General features: G+C 46.1%; 1 protein-coding gene across 6 annotated transcripts in view; it reads right to left on the reverse strand.

Moving 5' to 3' along the window:
* The window catches only part of DENND1A (DENN domain containing 1A), a 544,738-nt gene that overhangs the window by 168,642 nt on the left and 360,513 nt on the right, over positions 1-15,583 (reverse strand). For all 6 annotated transcript variants that reach the window (XM_030817797.1, XM_012509181.2, XM_030817794.1 and 3 more), the window contains one exon: positions 8,427-8,552. In XM_030817797.1, the coding sequence (XP_030673657.1) occupies positions 8,427-8,552 (126 nt within the window). The remainder of the gene's footprint in view (positions 1-8,426; positions 8,553-15,583) is intronic.

A 15,583-nucleotide genomic window follows, 5' to 3' on the forward strand; every position in this document is an offset into this window, starting at 1 on the left:
ACTCCCAACCTGCGTGGAGGGTCACAGAGCCTCACGCAGACACACAGCTGCACACACACACCAGTCCCTTCCAGGCGTCATGCAGTTTCCTCTTTCTCCCGGTTTCCTTGCTTCCTTATCTCTCATCTTGCTGTACTGTACATAGTGTCTTAAGGTTCCTCAAACCTATTTTTAGCACAAGATGGAGGCACAGACAAATTAGTCACATCCCTTATGTGTGTTCTGGGAATCCTCTGCTTGTCTGTGTGGAGGGCAGGGAGTGCGCACCCTCCCACCCATCAAGGGTTCTTGATTCTTTTTCCATCTTGAGCCACCGTGAGGCTGAGTCAACCGAAATCTGCTTTCTTGTGATGCTGTGACAAGTTGGCCCCCACAGTCAGGCTCCTGCTCACAGACTCAGTTCTTCCACTCAGAAGGCTTTGAAATACAGCATTTCAAAGCTTTATTCACAAAGATGTTTAGTGGAGTATTACTTATAATGTTAAAAGACTGGAAATAACCTAAATGTCCAACAAGGGAGGGTGGTTATGGAAATTATGGTAGTTATACTTGATGGAATATTCTGCAGCTATGTAAAAACACATATGAAATCTTGTTAAATGGGGGTGGGGAACTAACTTTTAACTGAGATTTGGTTGTACCTATGTAAACCCTTTGCATAATGAAACAATAAAGAGTAAATACCAAAGGCATTTGGTAGTAAAAATCAGTGGGACTATGGTGCTGTTTTGATTTTACTACTTTAAAAATATTTTTCTATTTTCCATTATACCAAAAAGAAATCAGAAAACAGTTTTTATTTTTTTTCAAAAACAACATGAGATCAGCAGGGTTACTCAACCAGGACACAGATATATGTGGTGTTTTTCCAACCTGCTCCAACACAACCTCGTGCATTCATCCTTGAAAGCCAGGCTATCAATCTGCTTTTATCTCAACTTCTGTGTCCTCAAGCGGTTTTAGGTGGATAAATATGACTCAGCAGAATCACGTGCAAAATCATGGGCTGTAAGGTGGATGATACGAGTGTACCCACAGCTGAATCTGGAAGCTGGCCTCTTGGGATGAACTAAGCAAGTGGGACCAGAGTGAGTTGGCTGCTGCCTGTTTAAACAGCTTGCTTATTGCCCCCTGTGGGCATTCGCTCCCTGTGGGCAGTAGCTCTGTTCCCTTTATCTTGGGAAAGCCCAGCTAGCAGGTTGGCCCAGAGAGGGCCACACAAGCTAGCTGAATAAACAGCTCTCATAGTGCTCCATCTACACTGGCCTTTCCACGGACACTGGCACAGAAGAGGACACATCTTCAAACGCCAATACCCATGGGTTTTGCTCTTAACCTAACATATACCAACGACCTGCAGTGGGCCAGACATGGGGAGAGGAACCCTCACATGCACCATCATGCAGCATGGGCTATGAAATAAGAAACTCTAAGCAGAAAAGGGTATGAACTGAAAGCACACAAATCTATCTGCAAAAGTTCTTTAAAACTGAGACCAGTGTGTGTGAAATCTGTTTAGAAGGGGGTGTATTAGCCTTATTCAGATTTCATGATGATATAATTTTAAACAAAGGAGGTAAAAGATTCTTTAAAAAATTCTTTCATTCTCTCTAGAAAGGAGGAACATTCAAGGCAAATTTTAGAACCATACTGCTACACATATCCTCCAAAAGTTGCAATCTTCTACCATGCAGAGAAAGGACCCTTGGCCTAGCAATTAAACTCATTTGTCTTTTATCCCCTTCTTGCCAAAAAGGACCCCAGCCCTAACTAGTTAATCCCTAACACACACTGCTACTCCCAGAGTTGCCTGGCAACTGCTAGGAGGCGTGTCAGAGAGCAAGAAAGGCCTAAATAAATGAGCTGGAGCCTGGGCTGCCGCTTGACATGGATAAAGGGGGTTTCTCCGGATGGGGCTGCCTGGTTGCTGGTGGCTCTGTCATTTAAGTCGAGAAGGACAAGTTGGTTTGACTCATATTGGTAAATACCTTGGGCTTTGCATCTGATTTTCTCCAGGTGACTGAAAAATGGGTCACATGCCCTTGTGATTTGCAGACACCCTCCCCTCCATCAGGAAGCAGCAACCTCTGAAGCCCAAAGATAGGACAGGATGCAATGTGTATGCACCAGAGGCCAAGGGCAGCCCGTCTGCCTCAAATGCTTCCCTATTCCCTAATTTCCTTCACCTATTCTCCCGTCTATTATTCCAAAATAATATTCACTGATATCTACACACGGTGCCACGACCTGTGCCTGGTACTGGAAATGCAGAGAGTTACTAACACAGAACATGTGGAAACTAGAACAAAGACAGGCGGGAGGATGTGTTGGAGGGAACCTGGGTTTGGAGGCTGTCTGCTGGCTCTGCTGCTTCCTAGGAATCACTGCAGCCTTCGCTCCATCCCCCATGTGTGAAGGGCTAGTGAGGGGCTGGGATGGGGAATTACTGAGAGCACGGATGGGAAGCAACTTGGAGTTCAACTGAGTGCTGACCCTGTGGGAGGCCACTGAGGTGAACTTGGCAGTAACTGGACACCCCTGTCATCTCAGTTTCTGACCCTGAGAGAGTCCTTTGGAATAATTCACCCAGCCCTGAAGACACACATCACCAGGGAGCCAACAGAGGCCCTCCCCGCCCTGGGCTGGGCACTCAGCCTCCTCAACAGACCCGCAGAAAGCACAGATGGGGAGGAGCAGCCTAGCTCCTGGCACAGGGCTGGGCCTCAGCAAGTGGCCCCCTTCCTCCTTCCTTCTGGATCTGGTAAAGAAAACAAAGCTCAGGAGTCCCCCAGCCAGCTGCTTTCTGAATTTTTTTATCAGGAGAGAGAGAGAGAGAGAAAAAAAAAGGCCAAGGTGGTAAAAATCTCAAGGGAGCTCTGAGCCAGGGAAAGGGTCTTCAGACGTGACTGCAGAGGAGGAGATGCCCACCTCTGCTTCTCAGGCCGGAGCTCGACCCCTCCTCACAGAGACAGCCAGGCCACGGACTGGAGCTGTCCCCCAATGGGCTCTAGGCTGGCAGGGTCCTCCTCAGAGGGAGGAGGTGGGCGAGGGCCAGGGTCATGCCCATCTTCCCAAGGCCGTCAGGACAGGCACCGTGCTGGGCTTATTTAAGCCTCACTACACTCCTGCAAGGAGGGGATTACACATCCACTTTATGGAAGGGGAACTGAGGATTGGAGAGGTGAATAACTGCTCAGGGTCCAGGGAGGCAGAAGCAGAGCAGAGAGGAGCCTGCTTAGGTCCCTCATGTTTCTGTTTCCAACAAAACACAACATTGTGACTGCAGTAACCTGACAGCCATGAGCCCACCTCCACCTCCGCCACCTGTATGGGCAGTAGCCCGGGACCCTGCATGGTGACCGCTGCTGTGGAAGCACTGTGAAGCAGTGAGCACAGGTGAGCCAGAGGGACTGGTAGCATTGCAGCTGGGCTGCCCTGCATGGCCTCCACATACCTGGCCTTCTACCCTGCAGGCTCATTCTGCTCCCAGCGACCTACTGTTCTCAGGCCCTGCCCTGGCACCCGCCTCAGGGGCCATTCCCTGCAGACATCCCCCTGTGTCTGCTCACCAGCTTTCTCCCACACCTTATGTGCCAAAGGCCTTAAATGGACTCACATCTGTTGACCCAGTAAATCCATGTCAAGGAATCTGCCTAAGAAAATAATTCAAACCATGCATGAAGATTTATATAAAGATATTTAGCACAGTGTGGTTTAAAATCGTGAAACATTACTGACAATCAAAAAGACCAGCATGCCAGGCACGGTGGCTCATGCCTGTAATCTCAGCACTTTGGGGGTCTGAGGCTGGAGGATCACTCGAGCCCAGGAGTTGGAGACCAGCTGGGCAACATAGCAAGACCTTATCTCTACAAAAATTAAAAATAGATTAGCTGAGTTCAGTGGCATGCACCTGTAGTCCCAGCTAGCTGGGAGGCTGATGTGGGAGGATCACTTCAGCCTAGGAGGTTGAGGCTGCCATGAGCCATGATCATGCCACTCCAGCCTAGGCAACAGAGTGAGACCCTGTCTCAAAATAATAATAATAATACAATAGTAAAATATATTTTTCTAAAAGACCAGCACTAGGAAAAGATGGTGGGCCTTGGCTCTGATTTCAGATCACAGGAACTTGACAGAAATCTCTGAGGGGGGCCTGGACATTTGCCTTTTTAAAAGCCTCCCCCGCCCGGCTCCTCACTCCCCCATGATTCTGATCCACGGCCAGGGTTGGGAACCACAAGGGTCACCTGATAGGCTCTGCTCAGCCACTGTCAATAATGTCTAAGAAGAGTTTTATGTGATGTGAAAAATGCTTACACAAACTAAAAGGCAAAAAAAAATATTAATAACTAGGATACTGGATTGCTTTCTCAGGCATATCTTATCTGCCTAGAAGAAAGTTAAAAAACCAAAACCTAAAAATGGAAAAACAAAAGAAACGAAAAATCCTAGAACCTGGATGGAAACCTGCCACCACTATATCTCACCTCGCTGTATCTCACCTCGAGATGATAGGATTATGGGTGGTGCTTTCTCATTTCTAGTCCTGTTACTTCAAACCTTTTTTTTTTTTTTTTCCCCACAAAGAGCAGGTGCATTTATTTATTTATTTATTTATTTTTTAGAGTTAGTCTCACTCTGCCACCAGGCTGGAGTACAGTGGCACAATCTTGGCTCACTGCAACCTCTGCCTCCTGGGTTCAAGTGATTCTCCTGCCTCAGCCTCCTGAGTAGCTGGGACTACAGGTGTGCGCCACCACACCCAACTAATTTTTGTATTTTTAGTAGAGACAGGATGTCACCATGTTGGCTAGGATAGTCTCGATCTCTTGACCTTGTGATCCACCTGTCTCGGCCTCCCAAAGTGCTGGGATTACAGGCGTGAGCCTATGAAGAGCAGGTGCTATTTTTATAACCAGAGAAACAACTAAAAGACAAGTGGCCATGGGGAGGGCCTCAGCACTGTGTTGTCTGCACCCTGGCAGGCTCATTCAAGGCACCATCCTCCCCCCGATGCAGCCAACGCCTCCTCCCTATTTCTTGGGCTCCTATGTACCTTGCAGTCATTATTTTAAACTAATCCCCTAAACATTTTTAAAAGACAGGGTCTCACCCTGTTGCCCAGGCTGGAATGCAGTGGCACCATCTTGGCTTACTGCAGCCTCAAACTCCTGGGCTGAAGTGGTCTTCCTGTCAGCCTCCCAAGTAGCTGGGACCACAGGCATGTGATACTACATCCAGCTAATTTATTTTTGGTAGAGATGGGGTCTCTCTATGTTGCCCAGGCTGGTCTTGAATGTGCCAACATGCCTGGCTGCCCCAAGCAATCTTACATGGGGAATGTTGTTACATCATATTTTAGAAAAGGAGAATTTGCCAAAATTAAATCTATAGTTTAAAAACCATCTAGGTGACATGGTGATGACAGTGGCTTGAAGCTTGCTTGGAAAATTCCAGGCCTTCTGGTTTCCTTCTCCACCTTATGGAAGAAAGCCGTTGTGGTACAGATGAACGGGATTGACAGGCTGACAGGTCTGCCACATTTCATTGATTCTAAGATGAAAATTACTTCCCATTGTAATATTTCTGAAATCTGGATGTGTCTTATAATTGGTGGCATCCTTCGATTATAACTGGCACCACTCTTTTCCCTTTCTTAATGGTACATAAACTAATAGTACATCTTATGACTGAACAGCATCTTACATTCAAGGACAAGTGCCATGTCTCCATCTAAACCCATCATGTTATCTCTAAGCTGATAGTTTTAATGGCTATGTAATATTCTATCATAAGACAGACTTCAATTTATTTCACCAGTTACCTAATATGGATACTCAGTATACTCCAGTGTTTTACCATTAGAAATGCTGCTACTGTGAACACCTTGGCATTAAGCATTCCCTTTTGCTACTAGGGGCGTCTTCATCCTCTCCTAGGCTCCAAATCTTGGGAGACATTTTGACACTTCTTGCTGTTCATCTCCCATGTTTGATCATTGCTGAGTCTTGCTACTTCTTCCTTCATGGTCCCTGTTCCCGGTGGAGCCACCCAGGGCTCTCTTCTGAGTTCCCATAACACTCCTCTAACTGGTTTCTCTGCCTCCAGCTCTCCTTTTAGTCCATCACTGTACTACTGCTCAGAGGTAACTTCAGTCATGTCACATTTCTGCTCGAAAACTTACACTCCTCACAGGGTAAGGTTCACTCTCTTAGCATAGCATCCAAGGCTCTGCCAAATTTGGCTCTATCCTCTCCTGCAGCCCCATCTCCCCACCCAATTGCTCCAAAGAAAATGGCGCACTCTGGCTATGAAGGGCCCTGCCTCCAAGCCTTTGCTTCTTCAGTTACCTCCACCCCCACTCTAGGAAGGGATGCTCCTTTTTTCTTTTCCCAAACCTTACTCATCAGACCCAGTTCAAGTTTCACCTTCCTGATGAAATGTGTTATGGCTCAATTGATCCTCAGGAAGGATAGGCAGGCTTATCCTCATTTCACAGGTGAAGAAACTGAAGTTTAAACGGATTAAATGGCTTGCTCAACTTTCAGACAGCTAAGAAGTGCAGAGCCAGGCTTGAAACTCCAGGGCTTCTGTCCTTAAATCCAGTGCCTTCCAGCGCCTTGTGCAAGTACAACGATAAACTCCTCCCGTGGAGGAGCCTGTGCCCAGATTCTGCAGCAGCAATATGCCCCGAACTTCAGCTGCCTTTGGATTCCAGATGCACACAAGCCAACAATGAGATCACTGCAAGAGTGAAAATACTTCAAGTCTGTCCATTCCCAGCAACCCAAGCAAAGGATTGGCCAGTTGTCCTATTCATTCCCATTTTAAAGAGGGGGAAGACAACTGTATTTTCCTTGAATTGTGCCAGCTGTCACTGCTTTGAACCTGACTGGTTTGGCTGGACCCAAGATCATGACAAGTAATCAGAGCCATGTCACTTTGAGACTAGCAGGACACTATCAAGAACTGGCTTTAAGCTGAAGGGCTTTCAAGAAACCTAAGGGAAATATGTCTCAGGAAGCAAAAAGAGAGTGTACCCCTTTTGCTATGTGAGCACACAGTGATGATGACACTGCCCAAAGCTCAGGCAGCCTAGAGAGTGAGGCCTAAGTGCTAGATGGATAAAAAGGAGGAGGAGGGTGGGGTTAGGATGCTGCTCCCTGAGTACCCACTGCCCCGGCCACTTCACAGAGAGCAGGTCCTGGGTGATGGGGAAACAAGGTGTTTGCTGTTACTCTTTGTGTTTTACCTGAATACACGACGGAGTCAGAGCAGTAAAGACACTTACCAACGTATAATTGTGGCTTACGAGGAAGCGTGACCCCTGCTCACAATCAGAATTTCTATAAAGAATGCATTGCCTCACATCCCCTCATCTTTTGTCATTTGATCTAATTAAATGCTACAGGTTAAAGTAAAAATAGAAACAAACAGCCCTGGCCTATGGGCAGTGCAGCCAGTGCTGGTCCCTGACACCTGACTCTGATTCTGACTCCGACTAGGCTGGGTGTGACAGTGTCACTCACCCGTTCAAGAAGAAGGCAGCCCTGTGCTCCTGGGAGAACAGGCCTGTCAGCAAGGTTTCCCTACAACATTCTCCCCTCTACAGGGTGACCCAGGTCCCTAGACCAGTTCCTGCATTCTCCTCAGCCAGAAGGCCAAGAGTAGGCCAAGGAGAGAAACAGCAAAGAAGAACTTCTCTCTGAAGCTAAGAGGACTGCTACTGTCCTTGGTTTCAGAGAAGACCTGCTGTCTTCACATCCTTGCAATCACGAGTCACCTCATGAGGCAGGCAGGGGACATAGATGAGTCAACGAGGCCCAGAAAGGGGGAAGGGCCAGAGGTGGGCAAGGTCGCTTCCTGGTCCTCATTGTGGTCACTTACACCAAGACCACTTGCAGGAGCCATGAGGCGTGAGACCCAGGAGGCTCTGCTTTCTGAAGCGTGGAGGAGCAGTTCCTTGAAAGAACAGGGGCGGCGAGGCCCAGTGGGAAAGCAGGGGCTCTGGGGCCATCTGGCTCTTTCGGGCTAAGTTGTTTCTCTTCCCTGAGTCTTGGTTTCCTCATTTGTAAAGTGGAGCTGATCACCGCTACTGCACAGGTGCACTGTGAAACTCCAGGGAGAGCAGGTGAGTGTGAGGGGCCTGGCACAGGATCTGACACGTGGTTGGGGCTTACTGTCTAGGGTGGCGCACAGGGTGTAACAGCTCCCAGAGCAGTGAGGGTCTCACACATGATAGCACAGCCTCCTTGTGTTGAGAGGTATAGCAAGGGGAGTACACTGTCTCCCACCACAAACACACACACGCTCTTCTAGATGAATCTGGAAACGAGAAGAATCATGGCATTTCTTGTGGCCCCTGAGGTATGTTTCTCAGCTCTGACCAAACACGGGCTCTGTGACATGCCAAGGCTACTCACCGGCTCGATTTTCAGAGCATTTCGGTAGCTACCGAAGAAAGCGGCCTGGGCCTTGAGGAACGCTCTGGCCACACCATCCCCAGTGGTTGTGGAGACCTTTTTCAGCCTGTTCTTCAGGGAAGAGATCTGGTGATGGAGAGAAGGAAAACACAGGTTGAGGACAGGGTCAAAGTAGGGTGGCTGACTAAGCCCACTACATATGGAGCCCTGGAAGATCCTATGGATCGCAGGATCCATTTGACATCTCAGTTACTAGGAGGACAAAAACGTGTTCAGGCTGGGTGCCATGGCACACGCCTGTAATCCCAGCTACTTGGGAAGCTGAGGCACGAGAAACACTTGAACTCGGAAGGCAGAGGCTACAGTGAGCCAAGATTGCGCCATTGCACTCCAGCCTGGGCGACAGAGCAAGACTCAGTCTCAAAAAAAAAAAAAAGTGTTCGGAATTAGGGCATGTTTTTGAAATTTAAATGAATGTTGTTCCTATTAGAACATGTCTAATAAAAACAAAAACAATTTTTAATGACTTACTCCATGCCAGGTAAGCACTTTTGCATACATTTTACAATTTAGTTATTTTAACAATCTGGTAAGGAAGGGATTAATGTTCCCATCTTACAAGGGTAAAACAGCCTCAGGGAGGTTAGGATACATACCTAGGAACAAACTCAAGACACAGCCACATTCCAATCAAAGTCTTGTAATCTGAGCCCAAACTCAAGACTTCAGTTCCCATTCTATCCCCTCTTAAAGCTATTTACAAATGTCAGAATAGAGGCTTATTTATATTTCTCACACATCATACTCTAAAGGCAGTGTGGCAGCTTATGCTAACAGACACATACTCAAGAGGTTAAAACAAAAAACTCAGAAGTGATGATAATGAGCAACGAAGCAGGTAATACATTTGGTATATAAATGTAAGCCATCAGGTCTTATACAGTGGCTAGAAATGAGCTTAAATTTGACTTAAAAGCCTCCTAGTAGCCAAAGCAAGGAGGGAAATATGAAGGCTGTGCGATTCCACAGGTCCACATACTACAAACAAACCTGTTGGCCAAATGAATAAAGATTTTCCTGAAAAGTGAGAAATAAAAAAGAATGTAGGAAAGAATGTGTGACATGGTGGCTGTTGCCCTCAACATCAAGCTTCCTGGACTATTTCTAACATGCCCTTCATTCATCTCAAGATGCCACGCTTCAGAGCACACCTTTCACGCTGCGTTCCCCATAAGAGGAATTGTGCAACGTGGTGATCTCGAGTTATCCATTCACTCAACAAGTATTTATTATTTCCTATGTACCTAGGACTATGTTAGGCGTTGAGAATACAAGGGATACAATGAAACCACACATGGGTCTTGCCCTCATTCAGCTGACATTCTAGTGAGAAAAACAGGAATGCATGTGGCATTGCTACTGTGACCAGCCTGTAACAGAGCTTGTCAAGGAGGTCAAGCAAGGCTTCCTGGAGGGCAACAAGCTTGCACTAAGATCTGAAGGATGGGTGAGGGTGGTTGACTCAGTAAAGAGGGGAGAGCACCGCGTGCTAAGTATGGGGAGTGGCATGCAAAGGCCCTGCAGGGAAGAAGAGTTCAGGGAACAGAAAGAATCCCGGCTTCGGTGGAGAAAATGAGGGGAATATGGCTTGAAATGAGGCTGGAGAGAAAGGCAGGGGCCTGAAAGGATTTTTGTCCTTCATCTTGAGAGAGAAACAGAAAACTAATGATTGGTTTTAAGCATGCAGGTAACATAACAAGAGCACGTTTCACGGAAACTAATTCTGTAAGAGACCAGCTACTGGTATGACATTATTTAAAGACAAAACTTAGGATAAAATAGGAAATTAGATTTAGATGGTCCATGAATCTTTTACAGATTTTTAGTATGAATGAGTGAAGATTATTTTTCTGGGCGCAGGATCCACAGCTTTCCTCAGATTCCTAAAGTGCCTGTGACCCTAGAAATGTTAAGAATCACTTGCTGAGAAGTCTGGGGGAAAAAAATCTGATCTGGGAAGGACTAGATATACTTTAGAAATGATCCACGCACATTATGTCTTGTTCCCAAGCTTCTGATAAGAAAAACTTTTAATAGCTTATTGAGACATATTTCACATATAAAATTCATTCATTTAAAGTACACGGTTCGGTGGTTTTTAGTATAGTCACAAGACTGTACAACCATCACTACTAACTCCAGAACATTTTTATCACCCTGGAAAGAAACCTCATACTCATTAGCCGTCATTCCCCATTCCCTACCAATTTTACCCCCACACCAGACCCAAGCAACCACTCACCTTCCTTCTGTCTCTACAGGTTTGCCTACTCTGGACATTTCATATAAATGGAATTAACAATAGGTAGTCTTTTGCCATCAGATTACTTCCCTTAGCACGGTGCTTTATGAGCAAGGTTCATCCATGTTGTAGGATGTGTCAAGACTTCACACTTTTTATGGCTAAATAATATTCCACTGTATGGATAGACCACATTTTATCAATCTGTTCACCTGCAGATGGACATTTGGGCTGTTTCTGCTTCTTGGCTGTTATGAATAATGCTGCTATGAAGATTCATGTGCAAGCTTTTGTGTGGAGACAATGGAAATTTTGAGTTGACAATTTGAAAAGCAAAAATCCTCTGCCAGACCTTAGGCAACGAAGACAAGCTGGAAGAATACACGAAGTCACCAAGCACAGTGCTCAGTGCAGAGGAAGTCATTCATAAATGTGAACTGTTTACAGGAAAAAAATCCTTTGCTGTTGATAAAGGGCATGCCTCATGTTTGGACACTAAACTGAGTGAAGATGGGACTGATATCCTCCTGTGATAAGTTAGAAGCCATGGGGACATGCCCAGCGCTTTGGGAAGCCGAGGCAGGAGGATCGCTTGAGACCAGGAGTTCAAAACCAGCCTGGGCAACACAGTGAGATCCCATCTCTATAAAAAATATAAAAAGATTTAGCCAGCCATGGAGGCACATGCCTGTAGTCTCAGCTACTTAGAAGGCTGAGGTGGGAGGATTGCTTGAGCCCAGGAGTTGGAGGTCGCAATGAGCTATGATTGCACCGTGGCACTCCAGCCTGGGTGACAGAGTGAGATCCTGTCTCAAAAAAAAAAATAAAAAAATAAAGAAAAGTAAAAAGCCCTGGGAACATACACTGAGGGGGAAGTTACCCCACCTCTACTCCAAGAGGGGACCATGGAAAACAATCTTCCTTTGGAAGCAGTTTGAAGTCTATCTCAACATCCGGGTATCTATAACTGGTTTATTATGACCTCCCCTTATCAGGGACACATGAGCCCCAGCCCCACAGTGATGAGAGCCCCTGAGGAGCAACACAGGCCACTCAGCACCCAGGCTGACTCTGCCATGGACTTCCACCTACAAAGAGAAGTATGAAAAAGCAGCATGCTCTATTAACATGCTAAAAATTCTACCCACTCCCTGCCCCTGCCCCCAAAATAAAAATAAAAATCCTGCCCCTCCCAGGGACTACAGTGACATTTCCATCCTTTGAAATGGTGCAAGCAACTGTCGCTCTCCTTCTGGCTCCTCAAAGGCCTTGGGCCACCTGTGCCGCAGATTATTCCTCACTTAACCTTCCCTGGCCTTTCTCTTTCATTCGGGAGGTGTTTAATTACCTTGGATTCACAACGCTGCACTTCAGGTGAGCCTCTCCTAATGGCCTCATTACCATTTTACACAAAGAAGGAGTCGTTGATTGTAACTGAGCAAATATGAGTGTGTTCCTTCCTGCCTGCCCCAGCTGGTCTGAAACTAGCCAAGTGGTCCTGGGCTCCTGATGCCCCTGTGACCACTTAGGCCAGGACTTCTGAAGACCTCCTGTCACCCTGCAACACGGAGAAGCTTTTGTCTTGACCTGCCAGCACCTCAAACTTTGAAACTGCAAGTATCTGTGCATCTGATTGCTGGGCAGTAGCATTTGTCCTTTAAATAAAAGTGAGGGAAGAAAATTTCAGATTTAAATAACTTAGAGTCATATATCTAAAGCTGAACTTGCCCTCAGTACCCTGAGGGGTGCTGGTCAAATCATTAACATTGGGATTCATCAGGGGTAATTTGGGTGTGTTGTAAGTGCTGGTGAGGATGGCTTCCTCCTTTAATCAGGTGTTACAGGAAGAAGACAAGGCAAAGGAAAGAGGGGGCAAAAGTGAACTTGCCAGCTTCTGTCTAAGGCACCCTTTCCCCTCTGTGTGACATCTTGTTTACCGCAGCATCATCCGGCCAGTCTCCTGGGCCAGGCCTCAGATGTCAGATTCCCTACTTCTCCCTCCTTCCCACAAACATTCTCCACATGTCATCAACACCAACCCAGATATGCCCTGAATCCACCCACTCCTCTCAGTGCCCATGACGTTGGTCCTGCAAATTCAGCTCCATCACCCTCTCTGGCCCAGACTAGTGGAGCAGTTTCCTTGGTGGGCCTTCCTCTGCCTTCAGTTTCTCCTCAATGCCATCCACCCATATCTGTCCTGGTAATCTTGGAAAAACCCAAATCCAATCACTTTGATCCTCCATCAAAACCCTTCAGTGCCCCCACCCTTCACCGTCATCACCTTCAGAAAAACATCCAAACTTCCAAGAGCAGTCTGTGCAGGCTGTCCTCGACCAGCCTCACTTCCACCTGCCCCACTTAATGTTAAACTTGGATATCCAGAAGCACAGGCTACTCTCCAGCCCATTTCCATCTCAGTAGCTCAGTCCTGGCTGTCTCTTGTCCCTTCCTGTCCTGCTTGTGAACATCTATTCAACCTCTGAAAGACCATCCAAGTCTCCATCAACGGGGGCCTCTGAAATACATTATTCCACATCCTCACCAGGAAATATCACATAGCTGCTAAAAAGGACATGGCAGTACTCTACAAAGTGACACAAAAAGATGTCCGTGAAATACTGTCGAGTCGGGAAAAACATGCAGGTTGCAGAGTAACACATACAGCATGAACCATTTAAAAATTATATATAAATATATATGCAGTAAAAATCTAAAATGCTACATTACCAAACTTTAACCATGCAAGGATGCTTTCACTTTCTATTTTACACACTTGATTGTTTTGATTATCCTTTATAAAAAGCATATGTTACTTTTATAATAAAGAATTAAAATGAGGTATTTTTCTTTAATAATCAAATTACCCATTGCCTTGGGTTAAGGGAAAGAGGGAATCCAGATGTCCCCCCATCTGTGAAGCCTGCCCTGACCACTAAGTCTGGGCCTCCTTGGACCGAGCAGGTGGTTCCATGGTGAGCTGCAGTTTCTACCTCCTTTCCTGATGGACTGAGGGCCAGTAGCCAGCACAGTTCTTGACTCAGTGTACTCATGCAGCACTTTCTGCCGAATGAAAGAATGAACGAGCAAGTGCTTGACATTGTGAAAGCCATTTTCAGTGGCTGAGCCTCTCTGCTTGGAGGAAAGTCTAGGATCACATTCTTTAGTGATGGATCATTAGAAGAAACTGGTCTCTGTTGGAAAGGATGGGAAGAGAAAGTGATATTCATTCCCCTTCTGTAGAATGCCATTGAGAAGACACAACCACAACGGCAGGAGAAATGAACATCTGCATGCTGAATGAGTCAGAGGGAACAAGGAGACCGGTCTTATACAACCACAAACTTACCACATCCAGTAACACACACAGTATTGCCCCTGCCCCGCCTTCACCCGACCCTGTATCCCTGTTCCTCCTTTCACTGGTCACTGTTCTCAACCTCTCAGGTCCCCTGGCTTCATCTACTCCTCTGTCCCCACTGCACTCTTCAGGCAGTAAAGCATAGAGTTTGAATCACAGAAGCCTAGGTCTAAGATTGGCTTCCCTGGACCTGGCTTCCCTACTTTAACCTTTCTGAGCTTTAGTTCTTTGGCTGTAAAATGAAGTATGTACAACATGTATACATTGTGAGGAGTAAAATATAATGGATATAAAATGAAGAATGGATGTAGCAGAGTGCCTGGCTTTTTTTTTTTTTTAGTTTAGATTCATCTTTTACCAGTACTATTGCAACAGCCTTTGAGCTGGTATCTCTTCCTCTATTCTCTTCCTAGTCTAATTCATCCTTTGCATTGAATTACCTTCCTAAAACAAGAGGTTATATCATGTCATTACCTCTAAAATTTTTAGTGGCTCCCTACTGTGAATATAATAAAGTCTAAATTCCTTAGCACAATATTTAAGGCCTGTTATGGGCTTGGCTCAAGCTCCATTTGCACTTTTGTCTTCTATTTGATTTCAAAGGCCTCAAAACCCATTCCTAAACCTGGGATATTCTTTATCATATTCTCTAACAAACTTTTTATTAAAAAATACAAGCCTTCAACTTTCTGTCAGAACAAATAGCTCTTTCTCAGGGCACGATGGCCTATTCCTTTGTTGATTCCTAATCTTTGCAGGTCCCACGCTGGAGATGTGCTGGAAACGGAACTGCAGAGGAGGGAGGGCCCGTCTCCCAAGGACTTCTAGTTTAGCCCCTACAAATCGGCTACAAGTTAGCTTACTACTACTTCAGAAGGGGTTCTCACGTTGTATAAACCATCATCCTATTCTTTAGCCCTTTATATACCAGCAGTTTACATGTCTTTCTCCCCAGGAGAATGAAAATACCCTTTTAATACACATTAGTGCTCAACAAGTAGAGTGTTTTTCCTTTATCACTTGGTTGAAACTTTTGGGGCCTGGGAGTGAATGGCAGACTACTGAGTGTTCACCTCTAAGACAATCCTATCTATCTCTTTCCATCAATGCTGGCACCTTAAGATTTCTCAGCTCTTCTCCACTGCTCTGGAGAAAAAGACTAAAGCCCTCGCCTGGCCTGCAAGGCCCCGTTTGATTTGGCCAGTCTCTTTGAGATGAGAGGCTCTTGCGTCCTCCTTTGTGGCTTTAGTCACCTGCACCGGGCTCCAGTCCCACTGGCCTCCCCCTTACCCCAGGACCTTTGCATAGGTTATTTCCAGTGTAGGGTGCTCTCACCCACCATTGCCCCCCTGCCTAGAATTCTGCATTTTCCAACAGAACTTTCTGCAGTGATGGAAATAATATATCTTCTATCCAATGCCATCCAATATGCTAGCTACTACTGAGCACTTGAAATGTGGCTGGTGTGACTGAGAAGCTGAAACTTTTATTCTA

The sequence above is a fragment of the Nomascus leucogenys genome, chromosome 8 (assembly GCF_006542625.1).
Source record: "Nomascus leucogenys isolate Asia chromosome 8, Asia_NLE_v1, whole genome shotgun sequence".
Classification (NCBI taxonomy): domain Eukaryota; kingdom Metazoa; phylum Chordata; class Mammalia; order Primates; family Hylobatidae; genus Nomascus; species Nomascus leucogenys.